Here is a 25,204-nt window from a genome sequence, read left to right as displayed (position 1 = left end):
TTGTGGTCTGAGTTCATTATATATGTGATACATGTAATGTGGGTCAGGGTGCTGACTTTGTGATCAGGCCTGTGAGTAACTCGTTGAACGAGCATTTCATGTTAATGCAATGTGGGTCCGAGTATTGACTTCGTGACAGGACCTTGATTTGCTCGATGAGCGAGCATTACATGATAATGCAATGTGGGTCCGGGTATTGACTTCGTGACAGGACCTTGATTTGCTCGATGAGCGAGCATTACATGATAATGCTATGTGGGTCGGGGTGCTAACTTTGTGAACAAGCCCTTGAGTAGCTCAAATGCGAGTATTACATGATATGAGGTAGCTTTGGCTACATTTCCGTGTATCCATTAGTATGCCGAGTGTTCAATAGGTAGTTTAAGGAATGGTTTGACGATAATCCCAATGGGGTATGCCAATGGTAAGAATGAATATGAGTTATGTTACGAATGAGTACAGTTATGTACAGAAACTCAATTGAATATGAAATCCTTGAATGGTACATCCATGAGTATTGTGAAATGGTGTTGTGTTAATTTGGTGGAATATGATAGATGTTTATGTGAAAAATAAAAATAAAATAAAATAAAATAAAGAACACACAGATTTTTAAGTGGAAACCCTTTAGGGAAAAACCACGGGTAGAGGAGAAGAAAATTCACTATATCAAATTCGAATGATTACAAGAGGAATAGACTGTGTCTATTTATAGGCTTGCAAAGCCATATTCTAGTAAGACTGAAACACCTTATTCTAATCAATATCAAATAGATGGAATTTAATAAGGTTTAAAAAATCTTATTCTAAAAATAAAATAAAAGAAGTGTAATTCTATATGGATTCTCTTTTATTTTATTTTACCATTGTATTTTATTTAAATAAGGATTCGAGTCACTTAATTCTAACAATCTCCACCTTGACACGAATTCTCAATGAACAAGTTCTTCACCTCTTCCATAAAACCCCTTAAGGGTTTAACTTCAACAATGAACACCAACCAAGTTTAAGCAATGCTCAAACTTAGTTATAGGAAGTGACTTAGTCACATATCTGCAGGATTTTCATGAGTACTAATTTTTCTCACAACAATATCACCACGAGCAATAATATCACGAACAAAATGATACCGAACATCAATGTGTGTTTGTTCTCTCATGAAACATTTGATCTTTTGTAAGAAAGATGGCATCTGACTGTCACAAAATATTGTGCTGATTTGAAGGTCTTCATTGAGTTCACTAAAGAGTCCCTTCAACCAAATAGCTTCTTTACAAGCCTCAGTAATCGCCTTGTACTCAGCTTCAGTGGCAGACAAAGCGAATGTAGTTTGCAAAGTGGCTTTCAAACTGATTGCACAACCTCCGATTGTAAAGACATAACCTGTGAGAGATTTTCTATCAAGGTCTCCAGCAAAATTAGCTTCAACATACCCAATGACTCCATCTCTAGTTCTTCCAAACTTTAAGCAAATATCAGTAGTACCTCATAAGTATCTTAAAATCCAATGAACTGCTTTCCAATGTTCTTCACCAGGATTCGCCATATATCTACTAACTGCACTAACTGCATATGATAAATCTGGACGTGAACAAACCATAGCATACATGAGAGATCCCACTGCACTAGAGTATGGAACATGTGACATATACTCAATCTTATCATCTGATTGTGGAGACAAAGCCAATGAAAGTCTAAAATGGGCTGCTAAAGGAGTACTAACAGGCTTAGCACTCTGCATATTGAACCTGCAAAAAACTTTCTCAATGTACCCCTTCTGACTTAGGTACAATTTACTTGCTTTTCTATCCCTGAGAATCTCTATACCAAGTATCTTCTTTGCTGGTCCCAAATCTTTCATCTCAAATTCTTCACTTAGTTGGCCTTTGACCTTTCTTATCTCTCCTTTATCTTTTGGTGCTATCAACATGTCATCAAGATAAAGAAGTAGATACACAAAAGAACCATTACTATTTTTCTTAAAGTAAACACAACTATCAAAACTACTTCTTTTGAAATCATGAGAAGTCATAAAGGAACCAAACCTCTTGTACCACAGCCTTGGTGATTGTCTCAAACCTTAAAGGGACTTTTTCAGGAAGCAAACATAGTCCTCTTTTTCTGAGACTGTAAAACCCTCTAGTTGTTGCATGTAAATATCCTCTTCAAGTTTTCCATGCAAAAATGCAGTTTTTACATCTAACTGCTCAAGCTCTAAATCATACATGGCGACAATACCAAGCAAAGCTCGAATCAAACTATGCTTCACAACTGGGGAGAACACATCTGTGAAGTCCACTCCTGGAATTTGACTTTAACCCTTTGCAACTAGCCTTGCTTTATATTTGGGTTCTTCAACTCCTAGAGTCCCTTCTTTCATTTTAAACACCCATTTACAATGAACAGTCTTCTTACCTTTAGGAAGTTTCACAAGATCCCATGTTTTGTTTTTGTGAAGTGATTCCATCTCCTCTTGCATAGCAAACATCCATTTTTCTGAGTCTTTACAGCTAACTGCCTCAGAATAATTAGATAGGTCTTGGTTTGCATCTATATCTTCAGCCACATTTAAAGCATAAGTAACTAAATCAGCTTCGACATACTTCTTTGGAGGTTTAATTTCTCTTCTAGTTATGTTTTTGGCGATAGATTATTGTGGTGAAGAAGCAACTCTATTCTCAATTTTTGTACTAGCTTGAGGAGTTGACTATGTATTAATCTGATGTTCCACCTGCTTTTGATTTTCTTTATTTGAGGAGTCTTTAAGAGATAAGTTAGGTAGCATAGCAGTTTCATCAAAAATAACATCTCTGCTAATCACAACTTTTCTATTTTCAGGACACCATAACTTATACCCTTTTACACCAGCTTTATAACCAAGAAAAACACATTTAATGGATCTCGGTTCCAATTTTCCATTATCAACATGAGCATACGCAGGACATCCAAAGATCTTTAAATCAGAATAACTAGCAGGATTACCAAACCATACCACTTGTGGAGTCTTTTTCTCAATGGCAACGGATGGAGATCGGTCGATCAAAAAACATGCAGTAGAGGCTACTTCTGCCCAAAACAACTTCGGTAAGTTGGCATTTGACAACATACATCGAACCTTCTCCATGATCGTTCTGTTCATTCGTTCTGCAACGCCGTTTTGCTGTGGAGTATGAAGAACTATCAAGTGTCTCATTATCCCTTCTGACTTGCACAATCTATTAAACTCATCAGAACAAAACTCTAAGCCATTGTCTGTGCGGAGGTATTTTATTTGTTTTCCCGTCTGTTTCTCAATCATAATTTTCCAAGACTTAAATGCAGAAAACACATCACTTTTCTGCTTCAGGAAGAACGCCCAAACTTTTCTGGAAAAATCATCAATAAATGTTAGCATATAATTAGCTCCACCTCTCGAAGGCAATCTAGATGGCCCCCACAGATCAGAATGAATATACTCCAACATTCCCTTCGTGTTATGGATTCCTTTGGTGAATCAAACTCTCTTTTGCTTCCCAAAAACACAGTGCTCACAGAAATTTAGTTTGCAAATACCTTGCCCATCAAGAAGTCCTCTTTTGCTCAATTCTGTCATTCCATTCTCACTCATATGCCCTAGGCGCATATGCCAAAGTTTAGTAATATCATCATCTAACAAGGAAGAGGAAGTGACAACTGCATCACCAATAATAGTAGAACCCTGCAAAACATATAACTTGGCAATCTTTCTCTGCCCTTTCATCACAACAAGGGAACCTTTGGAAATCTTTAAAACCCCACTTTTAGTTGTATATTTGTACCCTTTTGAATCAAGATTACTCAACGAAATTAAATTTCTTTTCAATTTTGGAACATGTCGTACGTCACTAAGTGTTCTGACAACTCCATCAGACATCTTAACTTTAATTGTTTCAACACTTGCGATTTTACACAAAGCATTATTTCCCATCACAACAACACCTTCAGACACTATTTCATAAGTTGTAAACCAATATCAATTGGGACTCATGTGGAAGGTGCAACCTGAATCAAGTATCAGCTCTTCACTTACTTTAGAATCATTGACAGAAGTGACTAGAAGTTCACCATCGTTGTAGTCTTCTACAACATCAGATTCACCAGAATTTTCTGGTTGTTTTCCCTTTTGATTCGCAACCTCCCTTTTAATCTTGTTCTGTAACTTATAGCACTTAAATTTAATGTGCCCTTTCTTCTTGAAGAAGTTACAAGTTTTACCTCTATTTGAAGACTTTGATCTACCCTTAGATTTACAGCTAGGATTTCGTTCCTATATCCTTCCACGATTATCATCAGCATTCTGATCTTGTCTCCCACGAACAATGAGACCCTCCCTCTGAGAGTCGAGTTTAACCAAAAGATGTTTCATCTTATCATACGAGGTCAAAGAATCATAAACCTCATCAACTGTGAGAGACTCGCGGCTATATAGAATTGTATCTCTAAAGGTTGAATAAGACAGGGACAATGAACAAAGTAGAATCAACCCTAGATCTTCCTTATCATACTGAACCTCCATGGCCTCCAAGTTTGAGAGAATTTCTTTAAACACTGTTAAGTGTTCGTGTACAGACTCACCTTCCTCCAAACGATGAGCATAAATACGCTGCTTCATATGCAACTTGCTTGTTAGAGTTTTCGACATACATATTTGTTCTAGCCTCTTCCATAATGCAGCGGCAGTCTTCTCTTTCATCACATCCTGCAGAATTTCATTGGACAAATGTAGATATAATTGTGTTAACGCCTTTCAATCCTTACGTTTCTTCTCTTCATCTGTTAATGTCGAAGGCATCTTATCTATCTCTAGCAGGGCATCCTCCAGATCAATCTACGCAGGAATTGCTTGCATCTTAATCTGCCACAACACAAATCTGGTGTTGCGATCCAACAGCAGAATTTCATACTTCAAAGATGCCATTACCGTGATCGAGATGAACAACCTGGAAGCTCAGATACCAATTTGTTAAAAATAAAATAAAATAAAAAAACACAGATTTTTACGTGGAAACCCTTTCGGGAAAAAACCACGGGCAGAGGAGAAGAAAATTCACTATGTCAAATTCGAATGATTACAAAAGGAATAGACTATGTTTATTTATAGGCTTGTAAAGCTATATTCTAGTAAGATTGAAACACCTTATTCTAATCAATATCAAATAGATGGAATTTAATAAAGTTTAAAAAACCTTATTCTAAAAATAAAATAAAAGAAGTGTAATTCTATATGGATTCTCTTTTATTTTATTTCACCATTGTATTTTATTTAAATAAGGATTCTGGTCAATTGATTCTAACAGTTTATAAATGCATAGATTTCTAATTTAAAAGAAACAAAGGTGTGGTGAACTTAGTTACCATTATTCTTGCACTAAACAGTTTTGGACAGCAGAAGCAATTCGACTTTGAAAATCCACCAAAAACTGTGAGAATCGAATTAGAGGTTGAATAAAATATGAAATTAAATACTATTGAGCCTAGTTTCACATAGAAGAAACAACGTAAGCAAAAAAATCTTATATTATGAGATATTTAAATTTTTGTGAGACAAGGTCAGAATGATTCTGGGCTCCCCTGTTCTGACTTTGGAAAATAATTAAAAATTGAATAAAAATAAATATGGGTTATAATTTATATTCTTAAATCCTTGATGAATTTATTTTTAATAGAAACAAATGGGAACATCATTCGAATCCCGTACTAAGGGATAATTAATTTTTAGTGAAGAAAGGTCGAAACTGTCAAACAGCAGAACAAGGGTAACTTTGAAGAATAAACTGTACTTATTGGCTAATCGATAAATTCTGAAAATTTTATGATAGGAATATATATGAGTCTAGTTTCAAAGGCATTTAGCTAATCCTAATTTGGAGTTCTATATCTCAAGTTATTAATAATTTTGTAACACCCCGTACCCGAGTCCGTTACCGGAGTCGAACACAAGGTGCACACAAACTTAACTTAATCATTTTCACAGTCCATTTAAAAATTTCCAGACAAGCTGGTTACTGCATCACTGTCGCTTTAAAAATCATATCTTGAGTTTCAAAGCTCGAAAATCAGTTTCGTAATTTTTCCGTGAAATTAGACTCATATTTCCATCTACATATTTTTTTCTAGAATTTTTGGTATGGCCAATTAGTACAGTTTATTAGTTAAAGTCTCCCATGTGACAAGGGTCGACTACACTGACCTTTGCGCGTTACAACTTGAATATCTCTCTGTACAGGGCTTCAATACTGATGCCGTTTGTTTCTATAGAAACTAGACTCAAAGAGGAATCTATACATATATGGCATGACTCCTAATTATCCCTGGTTAATTTACAATGAATTTCCAAAGTCGGAACAGGGGATCCAGAAACTGTTCTGGCCCTATCTCACGAAAACCTAAATATCTCTTAACATACAACTCATATGACCGTTTCGTTTCTTCCATATGAAAGTAAATTCATCAAGGTTCATTTACATAATTTATTCACTAATTTATTCCATTCCTGATATTTTTAGTGATTTTTCACATCCACACCACTGCTGCTGACAGCATCTGCCTTTAAGGTAGACTTTACCTATTTCATAATTTCCATGATTCAATTGGCCCTTTTTGCATACATAGCACAAAGTGTGATCATGATTAACCATTCCAATGGCTAATCGTTTCAAAACAATTCCATACCTCATAATGATCAACATACAAACGATTATAGTACTATGCTAAAACGATATAAGCCATTTTCGCATGGCTATCCAAGTTTACACAAAACCGAAAGGTACATGACCTACAACAAAAGGGTAGTCCTATACATGCCATTTCAAAGTTCAACCAAAATTTGTACCAAAAAGGGGGCTTTGATAGTGTGGATGACTTCGACTTCAATGATCCCGAATCCGATAGCTAACGAGCAAAATCTATAAAACAAAGAGCCAAAGCAACGGGGTAAGCATTTTAATGCTTAGTAAGTCTCAAGTAATGAAATCAGCTTTGACTAAAGTATTACATTCACATAGCTAAATGAATCACTTTAGTAATACACATTCTCATAATCATATACACACACAAGGTATCAACCTATCTAAGAGCCGAAAGTTCGTTAGTCGATCGAACGAACACTATTTCAAATGAATCGACTTTTCCGATGCACATGTAAACATACCTTATCGTATGGGTTTTTCGAGCGTATTAATTGAATTTATTATCGCACCAAAACGCTCACCTTCAAACCGAGCTTCTTCGGAATTTAGCCGGATATAACCACAAGCACAATTGCCTTGGTCTTAACCCGGATTTGGTATCTTGCACAAATGCCTTGGTCTTAGCCGGATATGACAACTTCATACGAATGCCTTGGTCTTAGCCCGGATATAATCACTAGCATAAATGCCTTGGGACTTAGCCGGATATGATTCAAATGCTCATGTACACATATATCAATAATCACGACACATCCATATTTCATTTTCTTTACTAAGGCTCAAACACAAAATATTTATCAAACCTTTCCAATTTCGGCTCAATAGCCACACACAAAGAGCATGATTTCAATTAACTTTATAACTTAGTCCCTACGCACATTCAGCTGTCCGCCATAATATGACAAATCATTTCAATATAATTCAAGTAGGGTCATTACTCGAAGACTTACCTCGGACGTGGTCGAGCGACCTTTTCCTTCCCTTTATCGGATTTAGCTCCCCTTTGCTCTTGAGCTTAATTTAACAAATAAATTGATTTAATCATTTCAGCATCGAAAGAGGAATTCAAGGTACTTAGCTAATATATATACTCATTAGGCATCAAAGTCACATATGTACGAAATCATGAATCGAACTCAACACATTAGTTAATATTCCTCTTAGCCGAATTTTCTAAGCCAAGAATAGGCATCAATATGCTTGCCTCTAACCGAATGCATGCATACCAATTCCCCTCATGTGGCCGAATATGCATGTCCATGTTGAGGCCAATTATACACTTAATACCACACAAAAACAGCATACATTTTACTAACTAACGCGTTCCATATTATAACTCAATACGCATCAATCATTTACTTCACAACCGAAACACCATCATATGTAATTATATGCCTTGAGATAGTATATATGTCATACCAATACATCATGTGCAAACATATATATATATATATACATGCAAGAGCCGAATCATAAGGCTAATTATGACTATCTCATATATCTTCATTATGGTCGAATGCTCCTACTACACCATTTACCTTCACAAAGCATGAATTTCATCATCCAACTTACAAGCTTACAATGTCATGAAGTTTAACCTCATAGTATCTATCAAACTCTCACTCAAAATTGCTAAAAAGAATATTCAAAAATCATCAATCCACCATCACATGCACCATTGCAAAGCTTCACTTTTAGCATGCAAATGATATCAACATAATCTCACCTTAGCCGAATATCATCTCCATGACATAGTAAGGATTTGAACCATGGCTAGTTAGAACTCAAGCTAACTACTAAAATATACATGAATCTCATGGCAAAACATCAAACTTACCTTAATAGTGACCTAGGATAGCCGAATGCTTCACTCCCTTCTTCCCTTTTTCCTTCAATTTTCGGCCAAAAGATGTTCAAGGATGAACACACACATTTCTTTTCTTCTTTGTATTTTCTTCCTAGTTTTGGCTCAAAGAAAGGATGAACAAATTTTTTTTCTTTCTTTTCTTCAACTCACGGCAATGGGGGAATTACACCTTCTCTCCTTTTTTTTTTCAATTCTTTATTCCTCACCTTAGTTTAATTTTTCCTCCCATATTGCACCAACAAAACATGTCTATGACATGTTTTGCCTATCCTCCTTGTCATGGCGGCCACCACTTATAAAAGGGGGTATTTGACATGCAAGACCATTGTTTTGCATGCATGCTTTAATTAGTCATCACACATTTCCCTATCCTACTTTCAAAATTCACTACTAGGTCCTTTTTAGTGAAATTCACATTTATGACCCTAAATCAAATCATCAAAAATGTCACACACAAATTAACACATATCATAGGCATCCAAAATGAATATTAAATTATTTTATGCCTCGGTTTTGTGGTCCCAAAACCACTTCCCGACTAGGGTCAATTTTGGGCTGTCACAAATTTAGTAACTGTGACTCGAGTAGACAGCTTGACTGGAATATGAGCAAATAATAAAATTATGTGCAATTATGATTGTGCTACCTTGCTAAAACATGTTGTTAGAATTTGGCAAAAGAATGTTAATAAGTTGCTTATTATTTTCATATGGACTTACTAAGCTTTATAGCTTACTCCTCGTCCTTTCTCATCTCTTATAGGGTGTGTAAGCTAGCTCGGCTTGGAGATCGTCGGAGATTCTATTACACTATAAGTATTCAAGCACTTGAGTTTATGGCATGTATAGGGCTTTGTCTTTTGTAATTATGTCATTATTAATGTGGCCTAATGTGATGACCTATAATGATTTATCGTTCAATTTGTGCATGACCATGAGATGTGGCTTATGTTGATTATTGTGTTGTAAATCTCATTATACATTCTTGCATGTGCCAATGACTTTATGATGTGGTGGTGGGTGTTTGCTAGAGATGGATGGTGTTATATTGCATGGATGCTTGATTATGGAAATGTTTCATTTTAGCTTGGTGATAATTAATACTTAAATGTGTAAGATGGAAGCAATTTTAATGATGCTTATTACATGTGATTGGGTAGGTTTAGACTTGATAAGAATGGTGAATTATGTATGTATATGTTATTGTGGAAATGTCATGCTTGAGCTATAATTGTGGATGTTTAATTGTCTAAATGTGCCATGTTAATGGCCAATAAAAGTAATCATGTGTGTTTGAAATTGAGGGTGACAAATGGCTTGGAAAATAGCCTCAAAGTTGTCTACACGGGTAGACACACGAGCATGTGCCTCAGCCATGTGTATTTTTTGGTTTGGTGCCGAATCACTCCTGATGTATTTTTTGGGCCTCGTAGGGCCATAGAAGGGACAATGTACATGTGTTTGATTGATTTTAATTCGAATGAAATTTTAAGTCCAGTAATGCCTCGTATATTATCCTGGCCTCGGACACGGGTAAGGGGTGTTACATTAGATATCACGGTAAATGCCCGTTTTACAAAAGAAATTAAAACTCTAATGTTCCTACCATGGCTACTTTTCTAAATGAATTTCCAACATGAGCTCCGAATCAGAAAAGAAACCATGAAAAACGAAAATTTCAAGCCAAAACACAAAAAAATCAGAAAAATAGTCTAACCATTGAGAGTCTAAAAGCAAAAACACCAAATCGCATCAACAAATTTCAGGATCTTTAAGTGATAATCGCAAAATACACAAACATTACACTTAATCTCGATGTAAATATCGTTCCTCTCTAAAAATCTCTTTACAGTTGCACAAAATTTTATCTCATCCTCCATTTTAGGGTTCAATTTTTTTATATGTAATAAGTAAACATAAAATGGTGTCACGTCATTATCGTATACTATGGTTAATGAGTCCTCAATAGATTCAGACGTTCAAGAAGAAAGACATTGTACAAGTTTGTCAAAGAAGCTTGGGAGATTAGAAAAGCACTAGGTTTGGCTGCGGACTGGAAAGGCCAAGTAATTATTAGTGACCTATTCAATTTAGAAATTAGAGATCAATCTGGATTGTGTTGGAAACATTCATTTAGAAAATGATTTTTTAAACAACAAAAAAATTAAAAATTTCTAAAACCAAGCAGTTTTCATATTTATAGGGACAAACCCTTTCACCAAAATCATACTTGTGTTATGGATTAGAAAGTCTAAGTTGTTTCTCAACATTCTACCAACACAATCTTTTCAACTATTTACAAACCTCGGCTAGTTTGTAACACCCTTCACCCGTATCCGTCTCTGGAACAGGGTTTCAGAGTATTACCGATCATTACAAAAAATTTACAGATCAAACATATAATTTACTATTCATTTTCAGAGATTACTTATAACGTCCCTTAATTGGACCCTCGAGGCCCAATATGAACATTAGAAACAAGTCGGGACTAAATCGAAACCCCATAAAATTTTTCACTAAATTTTCAAAATTTCACTTATGAACAGTACCACACACGCCCGTGTGGCCAGGCCGAGTGATTACACATGCCCGTGTGGTCAGGCCGTGTGATTACACACGCCCTTGTGACTTGGGACACGCCTATGTAACTCTCTGTTTATGACGTCATCAACGAATTAGAGGCACACAGCTAAGGCACACACTCGTGTGCTCAGGCCATGAGGTAAATTAATTTCTAAAAAATAGCTACAAACTTCACACGGCTAGGGCACATGCCCATGTCCCTAGACTGTCTCAGCCGGGTGGCCAACATTGAGCATTTTGTTTCATTTAATTAAGGTGTAGGGGACACACAGCCGGATCACATGTCCATGTACCCAGGCAATGCGTCACACACAGCCTAGACACACTCCTGTGTGGACGAAATAAGGTCATTTCATAGCCCTATTTCTCACCCAACTTTAACCATTTTCCTGCATGAAAACTTACATGTATATGCCAACCAATCCAACCAATTTCCATCATCCAATTTGATATATTACTAACCTTAATCTTGCTCATAAATTTACCGTTTCTTTACTTCAAAAAATATGTCTCAAGAAAAGGGTTGCTTAACTTGTTAAACATATAAAACTTATCATATAACACTATACCATACCAAGTCATCTCAAGATACACATTACTAGCCATTCCAACGGCTAGTCTACAAATCAACATATTACTTCATTATTTGGCCACATTAGCCTATACATGCCATTATATCAAAACAATTTTATTATTTATATCAAGATCAAGGAGCTGATAGCATGATGATTGCTCCGACCCGAATCCAACCTTCACGAGCTTCGAGCACTATAAAATAGGAAAATAAACCTAGTAAGCATTATACGTTTAGTAAGTTCATATAAATAAAACTACACTTACCAATCATGCTTAACAAGTAAATCACATATAAAGCAATTATCCATCAATTTAGCAAACTAGCAAATATTGCCTATTCACAATCATTCAACCAAATTGGTTAGTACAAAAACGTTAATATGCATATATGAGCTCATCATGCCATTTCTTATTATTTCACTTATTATACCACTTCCGTTGAATCTTTGAATTTCCGATGGACCTTTCCTTTTCCAGTTGTACACCTGAGGTGAACATTCCCTTTTCAAATGGTACACACAAAGTGTACATTTCCTTTTCAAGTGTACACACTAGGGGTACATTTCCTTTTCAAGTGTACACACAAAGTGTACAAATCCATTTCAAGTGTACATACAAAGTGTACGTTTCCTTTTCAAGTGTACACACAAAGTGTACAAATCCTTTTCAAGTGTACACACAAAGTCTACAAATCCTTTTCAAGTGTACACACAAAATGTACGTTCCTTTTCAAGTGTCACCCTTTCGGGTGAAATTCCTTTTCATAATGAGATCAAAAGATTACCCCTTTTGGAATAACCTTTACTGCAACGTATGCAGGACCCCATTTACAACGGTAATCACCTGTCCAATCGGAAATCAATATTCGAATAGATTCTTGTACCTTTTCATCAATTACATATATCATGCGTCAACATTTTCATGCTACATATACAGGTCATTTACATATCAAAATTCTCACAAGTCAATAATCAAATCAATAAATTTTCATACTTAATTAAGTAATGCGAACTTCCCTTGACAATTGATCGTATCTTCTAATCCGAGACTTTTTCTTTTCCTCGATCTTTTTCTTTGTTCATTACTTCTGGATCTATATAAATAAATTTAATCATCAATTACATAATTTCCACATTCAATTGAGTCCATTTCACTTTCTAGGCAAAAGTACTATTTTTCCCCCAACCTTTTAATTAATTTTAATTTCGTCCCTAGGCTCGGAAATTGAAATTCATGCAATTTACTCCGTATTCCAAGCCTAATCAAAATTAGAAATTTTTTTTTGGAAATTAAATCTCGATAATGTTTTACAATGTCAATGCTTCACATCGTGTGTGGTTGACCAAGCCTATGGTCTCTATCTATAGAAATATCGCAACAGTCTTGGTCGAACAAGAAGAAGAAAAAATATAATAACATTTTAAGAGAGAATATACAAAATTCTCTAGTAGGAATATGTATGGGCTTCAACACCCTTTACAGATAGGATTATCGCCCATCTTACGTGAGATGGGTCATTGGATCTATCTGATGTATTTGGTATAATTATATGTGTTATTTAGAAATTTAATCGACTCATATAATTTAAGCAACCAAATAAAATTAGTAATTTAATTAATCAATTGAAATAAATTTTACAAATTCACGCAATTAAATTAATTTTTCAAACCTAGTTCTAATTCCGTTATACGAACTTACCTTGACAATTGATCGTATCTTCTAATCCGAGACTTTTTCTTTTCCTTGACCTTTTCTTTGTTCGATATTTCTCCATCTGTATAAATAAATTTAATCATCAATTCTATAATTTCCACATTCAATTGAGTCCATTTCACTTTCTAGGCAAAAGTACCATTTTGCCCCCAAACTTTTAATTAATTCCAATTTCGTCCCTAGGCTCGGAAATTGAAATTCATGATATTTACTCCTTATTCAAAGCCTAATTAAAATTCTAATATAACTTTTATAGCACATTTATTTCACAAATATTAGAATTTTTCCAAGAATTACACCACTTTTCAATTTAGTCCCTACAATGTTTTCACTAAAAATCACTTTGTAAAAGTTGTTTATCTATCAACAACCTTTCATTTTCAATCATAAACTTTCAATTTTCAGCATATTCATCAATGGAAAAATTTCTAAACTTTGATTTCTTTTCAAATTAATCCCCCAAATAAAGAAATTAAGCTTTCCCGGTTTCAAAACTATGAAAATCACTAAAAACGGGACATAGAACTTACCAATTCAAGCTTGAAAAGTTTCCTTTCTCTCTCCTAGGGTTTCCATGTGCTTTATGAAGAAGATGATTAAAATAAGGTTTTTATTTCTATTTAATCATTTATCATATATTAATTAATTTCAATTTCCAATTTAGTCCTTGCCCTTTTTCAATTTTTGAATGGATGAATCACTAAAAATATCTACATATTTTTCATCGATGGTCTAACTTCTATATAAGGATGCTATTTGATCCTTATAGCTATTAGAATCCAACTTTGACATTTTATTCAATTTAGTCCTTTTTGCAATTAGACACATAATCGATAAAATTTTTCCATAAAAATTTTCATGCAATATTCCTATCATATTACCTATCATTTTATGAAATTTAAACAATTTTACTTTTCGAACTCGGATTTGTTATCCCGAAACCACTATTTCGATTTAACTGAAATTTGGGTTGTTGCATAGTTAAAGCGTAGGCTCTAATCCCTGAACGGATGAAAGCTATGGAAACTTTCTATTGATGTTGGAGTGGTGAATATCGATGTCTCTTTATGGGCCAAAAACTGAAAATGTAAACATTCAAATTTAGAATTTTTTTTTGGAAATTAAATCTCAATAAAGTTTTACAATGTCGATGCTTCACATCGTGTGTGGTTGACCAAGCCTATGGTCTCTATTTATAGAAAAATTGCAAGAGTCTTGGTCTTACAAGAAGAAGAAAAATTATAACAACATTTTAAGAGAGAATATACAAAATTCTCTAGTAGGAATATGTATGGGCTTCAACACCCTTTACAGATAGGATTGTCGCCCATCTTACGTGAGATGGGTCATTGGGTCTATCTGACATATGTGGTATAATTATTTGTGTTATTTAGAAATTTAATCGACTCATATAATTTAAGCAACCAAATAAAAAATTTTTTATTTCCCAAAATATTAGTAATTTAATTAATCAATTGAAATAAATTTTACAAATTCACGCAATTAAATTAATTTTTCAAACCTAGTTCTAATTCCGTTAAATTCATGACATGTTTACCACACTAGAATCTATGGGTAAATGAATTTAATTATCTTGTTCAACAAGACTGCGCTAATTAATTAATTTAATTTTTACTTCAAGCATCAGTTAAGTGATTGCTATTAATTAAATAATAACTCGATTAAATTAATTTAGTCTTTAAGTCATCTCTCTTTTATAACGAGAAATTCCATTCACTACGGATAGTGATACATTCGATCTTTTTCTATAATTCATCAATTTTATTTATTCATCTCATCAATTCAAATGCAAACCATCAAGGTTGTATAGAGCTAGTAGAGAGGCCCACTGGATATATGATTAGAGCTCAAATAGTTTGTAATTAAGTGCCATGACCGATCTCTCCTTATTATATATCATTATGAAAACAACTCGCCAAGTGCTCGTCCAATGAATTTTTCGTTTGTGCTTTAGCCTCATAGGATATCCTCAATCCCTTTAATTTATATCCGTTCACCCAAAATGATCTGGTCATATCTCATGGTAACCATTACATATTCTTCCATGAAAAATGTAAAGTCAACGGAAAAAGAAACAAACCAATGCACAAATATAATCATATGTTTAAGCACACAAATAATACAGGAATATGTTGTGCAAAAAATTTGGACGACGAACTTTCATTTTTAATTAGAATCTCAAATTTAATATTTTATTTTTCCTTAAAAGTACTGCGTTGGAAGATGGATTTTATAAAAAATTATACTTAGATAAAGAAAACTTCAATAATTAATTCTAATTCAATATAGAAACTCAGTAATGGTTTTGTTATTAGTTTAAATGAACTAAATTTTATCACATTTCGGCTCTTTGTATTGATGTGTATATTAAAAGTATTGAATTCATAGCAAAAGTTTATTAATAGCAAAGAATTAAAATGAAGAATAATTGTTTTTATATAATATGAATAAATATATTAATTACAATTGCATTGAATTTGTTGGTATGCTTTAAGCGGTGGCGCTAGGGGTTTTTGGGACAGGGCCGGAACATGGAATCGGGTTTAATTTGCCACTAGTTATAGGCTTGACATTCAAACATTGGGATGTTGCGGTTCACTCCGTTGTGCTTAATATCAATGTCTGCAAGTTCCACATTTTGACATGGCGAAGAACCGCCGCAAATAAACTTGATAGCTTCGAAGCGCAGATGTGCTACGGATGTTCTTGAAGCTAATGTTGCTTAGTTTAACTTTGGATTCTTCTGCATCAACACAACAATGATTCAATGATCGATTAAATATTGTCACTCAATTAGGATTTTGATAAGAATGTTATACATTTTTCTTGCATTTATTCCATGGGCAATATTGTTGATCAATTAGGATAGGGAAGAGACATTATTCATGGTAATATCCTCAAAATGTATTTACGATCTCGCCCCACCATGTTCGCTGGCCAAGTTTTGATTCGAGCTCCATTCAAGTATTAGTGATGGTGCGATTTGAGATTTTGATTCCCTCAACGGCTCTTCATTTTGGAACTTTCCAAGACTACCGATACTTATACCATGTCCCGGTCCACAAGTTATTTCTTTTATGACCATTTTTTAGTGCCATCTCCGATAGAAATACAATCATCACCAGTTTTAATGTCGAGGCAATAATATTGACCCCTCGATTTGCCCATGTGAATCCCATCGTGTTTGGGCTCTCGTCCAAGTGCCTCTATCTTCAAGCGTTCGAGGGTAATGTTTTTGCAAGCAAAAACATTAATGTGGAATAGTTTACTGTCTTTGCTAGTTATGTCTTGTATCAATGCATTGGTCACAAAGTCAAACCTTATATTCTGTTTAATTTTGGAGTTAGCAAAGTAACACACGAAAAAAAGATGTTAGTTATAATTATATTTTGATAATAATAATAAGAGGAAAAAGAATAAATAAATTCTGGCAAGAGGGAAGAAAGCTGACAACGGGAAGTTTGGAACGAAATTCACGATTCTCGCAAGTATTCTTCTCATAAGCAATGCTTCCTTGACCATCGAAAATTCCTCCGCCAAACATTTTGAAATTTTCAACACTATAGAATCTAACCCAATTAGGGTCTTTGAAAGCACTAGGATCAGTAGGAGCAGATAGTGCCCTGAACATTAATCTCAATAGGAGCCTTGCATGGACCTTCTAAGTTTACTTTTGATAATAAATATGTCCCTTTAGGAATCACAACTGTTGATGGAGTTACTGAGGCACATGCTTCTTTCCAAGCATCCAAAATGGCTAAAATGAAATGAATAAACACATCAGTTTGAAATATAATTTTTCATATTTTCACCTTTGGGGTACAAAGTTAAGAGCAATTGAACTTGCCTTACTCAAATCCGTTTTCCGTCGACTTTTATGCCAAACTTGGCAACAACATCAAAAGCATCTGATTGAACTTTAGAGGTGAAATGAATAATAATAAAAGTACAAACATGGAAGGAACAATATTAAGGTGTGGTGCCATGTTTTTATTTGGTTTTGAAATTAAAGGAAGAATGGCTTTTCCTTTTGTTTTGTTCCAAATATATAGAAAGTTTGAGAAAATTACAACCAATCAAATATATTACTATTTAATCAATTTGGAAAAGTCATATGGCCAAGCTTCAATTTCTATGATAAGCTTGTTTCTTTAATATCAACTTCGCATGCGGTTAGATAGTTTTGTGGTTAATTTTTTCACAACTTGAATAATTTAAACTATGTGAAAGGATTTTATTATGGAAAGATTGAAAAGTATTATTTTATATTTTATCTTCAAAATAATATCTTTACTAGATGGTGGCGAATATAATTATGTTCCGTCAAATTTATAATTGTTATTTCGAAATGTATAATCCTAATTATTCAATAAAAATTGTTGATACAGGAATGTGGTTTGGTGGTTGACGAAGGTTCACACCATATTGCCGAAAGCAATTCTGGTGGTTTCTGGCACTCTTCTCAATCACTGTTTTCCTGGCCCTATAATACCTAGCCGAGCTAACATTCACCCCAGACTTCTGTAGCGCTAGGGTTTGTACAAGTGTACACAATCGTTATCAAATAATAAGTAAGTATCCAGTTATCATCTCCACAGGGATTGTATTTGTGCTAAATCACTTAATTGTAAAATTATATTAACAACTTGGTAAATAAAAACACATTATGATTTGGAAGTAATGATTAAAATTAAGTATATTAAAATAAATGCAACGATCCCTAATGCAATTTATCCTAAACATGCAACTATATGAATGAAATAGATTTTAGCAAAGTTAAACACAATTTGCAACAATTATAACAAAAACAAACTGGTACAATTACTTTAATTAAACTCAATTTGTTATCATCATGCTTAATATTATTCAGAAAAGCATTCTATGGCAACTCGATCTTTCATGAGTTTGGAAACCACATTAGGTCCTTTTGGAATCCTTTACTTAGTAAATACGTATTCGTGTGAGGTAACAGAGACGTGTTAGGTTTGAAACAGTTTAATCACACAAATCTAAAAACTATGCAGATAACAAAGCTTGGTTAGAGCTGTTATGCAACCTGCAATTTAATCGTGTTAGGATCTAAATTGAGCATGCGCATTTCAATTATGTTTCCACTAGCCGTCGTCTGGTTAGGATCGCTCAGCTAATTCAGGTGTATTTCAATCATGTATGAACAAAATACAGACTTGATTTTAATTGAAAACATAATCGATTGAGGCACAAACATTATAAGCATGAATCAAATAAATATTATTTAATCAAAATAATCATCCTAGCTTAAATAAAATTAAGCTAACATTGTTGTAAACAAGAACAAAGAACACATAGCAAACATTTTCAGATTAAATTAAAGAAAGGAAAGATTAAACCCAAATTAAAGTGGCTGTCACCCAAGACTCTGACTGACGAGGCTCTTTCGCTCATTCGCTTTGCTCCTTTGCTGATGGGTCTCCAAGGTGGCAGACCAAGGGCTCTTTAAAAGGCTTAATTGGTAAAATCTATATGAAGAGATTATGCTAGGCATGGGAAATGGAAAAAGCTAAGAGAATTTAGAGAGAAGAGAGAATGATGAATGATGAATGATGAGGGATGAATAGAAATGTGAGAATGAGGTCTTATTTATAGGTGAGGAGAGAAAGATAGTTTATTAAAAATAGGAGTTTCCATCTTTTGAAGCATCTTCCATGGGTGGCCGGCCATAATTTGAGAAAGTTTAGCTGATTTTTGCTTGATTTTTGGTCAATTTGAGTGCCACAACAACTCATGACTGAGACTCGGTCAAGTGCAAATCTTCAGGTAAATCTCTAATTTCTTCAACTCTTCAAGGACCTTGTGCAATTAAACCAAAGAGTGGGCCATGTGCAGCCGAATTTTGGGTTGACTTGGTCCCCAATTTGGATTGTTTTGTAATCAAATAAAGTTACTAGACCTGTCCAAAATAAATCAATGAATTAGAGGACCAAAGAATGAAATTTATCCAATTTAATTAGTTAATCAAAACCCAAATTATTAATGAAAAATTTTAGAATGAATTATTAAATATAGTTTTATATTTTATTATTTAATTTAATCATGCATGGTCCACTTTATGTCATAAAAATATAATATACTCAAATTAATATAAAATAAGCCATTTTATGCATGAAAACTATATAATAAAACATAAAATCACATTTTAATAATTTTATGTCCTAATTTTATATTTTCACATATTTCATTAATTTATTAAACAATTACTAAGTTTTAACAATGAATTTAAGTAAAAAGGTGAGAAATTATATAGGAAAGGTCCTATATATTTTTCTGTTTACAACTTTAGCCTTAACTTCACCCACGTAACAATTATTAGTGAAAACCTTTGTATGATTTTTCAGTTAAATGGTAATGGAAGACTAACGGTGCATTTGCATGAAAAACCAGACAAATACACTATCAAGTTTATTGTTTTAATCCCAGGAAATAATTTAATAAGCCACCTTCCCACGAGTACTTGGGATGTGAGGATGCTTGCTGCCGAATTTCTAAACACAGTTCGTTAAGTTTGGAATCAGTCTGCCAAGAGTCTTGGACTCTTGCCAACAGTTCAGAGACAATCGAGCTGCCAGTAACTTGAAGTAGTTGTCCAGACTGAACCTGTTGCTTCCTGGAAAAGGCATCAGAACCTAAGTTGTGATTTCCCCTCCTATAAGTGACCTCATAATCGTACCCCAACATTTTGGCCACCTATCGTTGTTGGAAAGCTGTAATCACTTGTTGATCACAGAGGAACTGGAGAATGTGATGATCAGTTCAAATTCAATATATATATTGATAAGGTTCATGAACTTGAATCTACAAAAGCTAATGTAGATGAAGCGAAGGAAGAATGGTTACCATTTTTCTCTCCCTATTTCATAATGTTGAATGGAAGAAGGGCTTTCAAATTGTTTTTGTTGGCTACAAACATAGCTTATATTTTGTAAAATATACTGCAAAATTTTCAACCTCTTGCTGGAAACCACAAGTATGAGTCTGGTTGTAATGTTGAAAATTTCTGGTTGATTTTATATCTTACACCATTTTTATTTTTTCAAATCCTTCAACAAATAACTCTTATGAAAATTAAATTTTCTTTAATTTCTTTAGCCATGCTCTTATATGCATGAGCATCCTTAATCTTTCGCACCTGACCTTGTAAAGATTCACTAACATATTTTTATGGAGACTAGAAAAATCGTTTGTGCCCCTTTGAAACAACATTATCCATTTTGAAAACAATGCACAGGTAAAAAAAAAACTAGTTTTTATCTATGTTTAGATATTGATACAATTAATACTCTTTATAATTTATTTGATTAGAAGAATAAAGAATAGAGAAAGTTTAATACTCACAATAATCAAGGAGGTGCTAGTGTATTTGATGATTACCAAAAGGTAAATTTTCCATTTTACAACAATTAATTCCCTTAATATTGGTGTGTGGTTTTGGTGTACTAAACAAAAAATAAAAATATAGTTCATTAATACAAGAGAAATTCATAAACATATGCACTATAGTTCTAACTTTTTGTCAAAATTGTCAACAATATTTAGCTATATTGCTTTGGCTCTTTACCTTTCTTGAAGTACCCAATATTCAATATATGCATCTTTCACATTTTCACACATATTATGATGATATCATCCTTCAAAGGCTCTACAAGAAATGGAAGTCTTAAAAGAATAGTGCATTTTCATGACAAATACAAGTTCATATCATACATTGATTACTAAATTCGAGTAACCAATGAAATATAATCATGCATAGGAACTTTGACCATGCCCTATTGTTTCTAATAGATTTAGTGTTTTCTTTTGAGATTTTGAAGCTTATGCAAAGAAGATACAAACAGTAGTATGATGTGGAATAATGAAATACTTTTTGTTGACAGTTGTGTAATTTGTCGGTGGATTGTTGAATTTTTTTTGTTCAAAATGACAGTTAGATTTTAGTGCTCAAAATGGTTAAATTCTTAATGGTTTTGCCAATTGTCGACATTAATGCAATTAAGAAGATAAATTAAGTAAGCCAACCTAAGATTTCCATGCATAAAAATGCGGGTTAAACAAGTTTTGGTTTTGTAGAGAAAATTTTGGTTGCTAACTTGGTAATGACAATGCTTGCCATTCAATGCACCTTAATTTAAGAACCATACAGTTACATGGATGGTTTATTTAAGGGTAAACTCACGGCTTATCAAAATCAAGGCCTTAGCCGACTAAAGTCGGCAATTTAGAGTACTAGATATTTAGGTTTTAGCACTTTTTTATATATTATTAAGTTTTAAAACCTAGGGCTTACCATATTACCTAAATAATTAAATCAAGAAAATTTCCTAAAAAGGAGAAACATATAGAAGAAGAACAATAATGGAGGTAACTAAGCTAAGGGTTGTTTTCCTTTTTTCTTTATTCACCCTAATTCCAAAGTTATGGGCAAATATTGTTGAATTTGATGATTTTTGGAAGCAACGTGAAGAAGAAGCTTGGAAGATTGCTCTAGCAGCTTATGAACCGAGGCCAGAAAATGTCACCAGTCACCTGAACTATCATGTTAACAAGTAAATTATAACTTTCTATTTTATCTCTCTTTTCTCATTTTTTTATACAAAAAGGGTCATACATTAAACATAAGAAAATAAATTACATGAACTGAAATTTGAAATATAGACCCGTTGAATGTAACAAATTAAAAATATCTACAAGGACTAACTAAGCTAAACTCTTAGTTACTCTTGTTTCCATTACTGTCTATGTGAAACAGCTAGCAATCTGTCATATTTGTATTTTGGACCATTAACTCTTATTGAGTTGTAATAATCATAGGCCTTTAGCTTAATGATAAGAATATCATTATTTAGATGGATGAAAGCCAATGGTTCCAATGTTAGTTCCCTAAACAAGTTACCATCTCCTGAAATTTTCTTAATTTGTATGTTAAATGCAGACATTATATATTATATTAGATAATTTGTTGATAATTTGTTGCAGGGTTCTTGAAAAACCTATGTCCAACCAACCCTTAGAATTTAAGGATGTTATTACTAACAGCACGAGAAGAGACTTGAGGGGTAAACATAAGAAGTACACTGGACCATGCATGGCAATCAATCCAATTGATAGGTGTTGGAGATGCAGGAAGAACTGGGCCAAGAATCGCAAAAGACTAGCAAAGTGTGTCCTTGGTTTTGGCCACAAAACTCGTGGAGGGAAAAAGGGAGAATACTATTTGGTCACTGATAATTCTGATGATGATGTCGTAAACCCTAAACCAGGAACTTTACGTCACGCGGTGATTCAAAAGAGGCCATTATGGATAATTTTTGCCCATGATATGAACATTAAATTATCACAAGAGCTAATGGTTCAAAGCCATAAGACAATTGATGGTCGTGGAGCAAATGTTCATATAGCATATGGATGTGGCATTACACTTCAATTTGTGCACAATGTCATAATTCATAACATTCACATTCATCGCGTTGTTAGAAGTAGTGGTGGCCTAATTAGGGACTCTGAAGATCATTATGGTTTTCGCACAGTCGGCGATGGAGATGGGATTTCCATATTTGGATCATCAAAGATTTGGCTTGATCATATTTCCATGTCTGAGTGTCAAGATGGGCTCATCGATGCAATACAAGGTTCCACTGCCATCACCATCTCAAATTGCCATTTCACCCATCATGATCATGTAAGTTTTACCTTAAAATACTCAACATGGTACACATTTTGTAACCTAGTTTTCAACTAAACATTCTTGGATTTTTCTTTCAGGTGATCTTATTAGGTGCAAGTGATACCTATTCTAGAGATCAATTTATGCAAGTCACACTTGCATTCAACCATTTTGGCAAGGAATTGATACAGAGAATGCCTAGATGCAGATGGGGATACTTTCATGTCGTCAACAATGACTACACTCATTGGAAATTGTATGCCATTGGTGGTAGCACACATCCCACCATTATTAGCCAAGGCAATAGGTTCATTGCTCCAGATGACCCCCTAACTAAAGAGGTAAATGAAAATATAACAAATTAATCTATAACATTTACTAATTTTGTAATCGTAGTATGCACAATGTGACTGAAAATATCTGAAAATGTACCTATGGTTATACCACTAAATTGTCTTTGTTTAATGGATTTCTATAGATAACCAATAGGAACTATGCATCAGAGTCAGAATGGAGGCATTGGGTATGGAGATCAGAAGGAGACCGGTTCATGAATGGAGCATTTTTTGTAACATCTGGGCCACACTCACCTCCTCGTTTGAAATTCAAAAAGAAAGATATAATTAAACCTAAGCCTGCAATATTTGTTGGAAGACTCACTAAATTTTCTGGGACTCTTAAATGTAAGGAAGGAGTTAAGTGCTAGAAATAACTCTCGATTCTACTGAAGTTCACAACAATTTGTTTTCCTTTGACGCATAAAAAAATTTAAATCTCCTTTGGAAATGTGATTATGGTATTGGCTAACTTGATATATATATGTAACCAATGTATTAAATTTTCTTAAATTTAATAAAATTAATACATTAGATGTAAAAGTTTCTACAATGGTGAATTTCAAATTTAACACATAATAAGAATGATTGTATTATTGCATCTTTATCGAATAAAATTAAAATCAAACATCATCCAATGCAAAATATTTTAAAATGCTATGTCATCTAAATTAAAGCAAAATACTATATACGTATTTACCATAATAACCTTTGTATTATGCCTCAAATTGCATTTTAGTCCACGTACAGAAAAAATTGACATTTCAATCATTTGTATCTTAGGTGGATTAAAATAGTGCATTCATTAAAATTTTGCCTTAAAAGATTTTTTTTGGTGTTTAATATATAAGAAATAATAATAAATTTAATCCCCGGTCATATATATTTATTTAATTTGAACCATACTCTTTTATTTAGAGGAAATTGACATCAATCTACATTAATCTTGAATAAAAGAAGGGCTTTCAAATAGTTTGTTGTTGAGGATAGGCATGTATAAACAACGAGAGAGAAGGAATAGAGAAAATTGGGTACACATAATTTATGTGGAAAAACTCCTTCAATCAAGAGGATAAAAAACTATAAGTAAAAGAGACTTCACTAATGATCAAACAAACGAAGAGTACAAGATGGACAAATTCAAAACAAATCCTAACCCTAAATACAAACTCTCTGACTAAAACACAAAATTCCCTTTAAACTCTCTAAAACTCTTTCTTGGTTTTCTCTCTAATGTTGTGTTATGATCACCCCTGTTAGAATTATAATGACTCTATTTATAGGCTAAAAATAGAGCAGTAATTTGACTAAAACTTCTCAAGAGTAATCAGAGTTTGAGTGGAAGAAAAAGTCATGTTTGGCTATAAAAACGCAGTTGCATTGCTTGAGGAATACGTCATGTCGTTGCGATGTCACATGCTTCCTCATCAAGACGTCGTTGCTGCATCATTGTGACATCCCATGCTTCCTCATCAGACCTACAAACGATAGGGTGAACCTTACAATTTACTTTTTAAAATTTATGTTATAGAATTTTTTTTATTAAGATAATACAATGTAAAGTAATTTATTAATTATATTATTTGTATTACATAAAAAAACCAATATTTCAATGATAGAATATAATTAACGAAAATTTAATGTCTTTAGAGACGATTAAAATCGTCCTTAAAAAATTAGAATAGGATAAGGGGATTAATATTCAC

The 25,204-nt window shown here is 33.6% G+C and overlaps 2 protein-coding genes across 2 annotated transcripts; one reads left to right on the top strand and one right to left on the bottom strand.

Annotated features, from left to right (window-relative positions):
* Window positions 1-15,878: 15,878 nt before the first annotated feature.
* Window positions 15,879-17,482, bottom strand: LOC108452665 (polygalacturonase). The gene is given in 13 exon segments (XM_053029158.1): window positions 15,879-16,059; window positions 16,061-16,147; window positions 16,149-16,210; window positions 16,286-16,338; window positions 16,341-16,400; window positions 16,403-16,429; window positions 16,432-16,470; window positions 16,473-16,553; window positions 16,556-16,793; window positions 16,918-17,080; window positions 17,082-17,223; window positions 17,279-17,392; window positions 17,395-17,482. Coding segments are annotated over 13 exon segments (1,227 nt in total). The 5' UTR covers window positions 17,453-17,482; the 3' UTR covers window positions 15,879-15,956.
* Window positions 17,483-21,658: 4,176 nt separating this feature from the next.
* LOC108452457 (pectate lyase-like) lies at window positions 21,659-24,041 on the top strand. The gene is made up of 4 exons (XM_053028682.1): window positions 21,659-22,045; window positions 22,476-23,178; window positions 23,262-23,504; window positions 23,642-24,041. The coding sequence occupies exons 1-4, from the start codon at window positions 21,855-21,857 to the stop codon at window positions 23,867-23,869; spliced, it is 1,365 nt and encodes a 454-aa protein (XP_052884642.1). The 5' UTR covers window positions 21,659-21,854; the 3' UTR covers window positions 23,870-24,041.
* The last annotated feature ends 1,163 nt before the right edge of the window (window positions 24,042-25,204 follow it).

The sequence above is a fragment of the Gossypium arboreum genome, chromosome 5, assembly GCF_025698485.1.
Source record: "Gossypium arboreum isolate Shixiya-1 chromosome 5, ASM2569848v2, whole genome shotgun sequence".
Taxonomy (NCBI): Eukaryota; Viridiplantae; Streptophyta; class Magnoliopsida; order Malvales; family Malvaceae; genus Gossypium; species Gossypium arboreum.
Note: the sequence above shows the minus strand (reverse complement) of the source record. Positions and strands in the feature narration are given on the sequence as shown.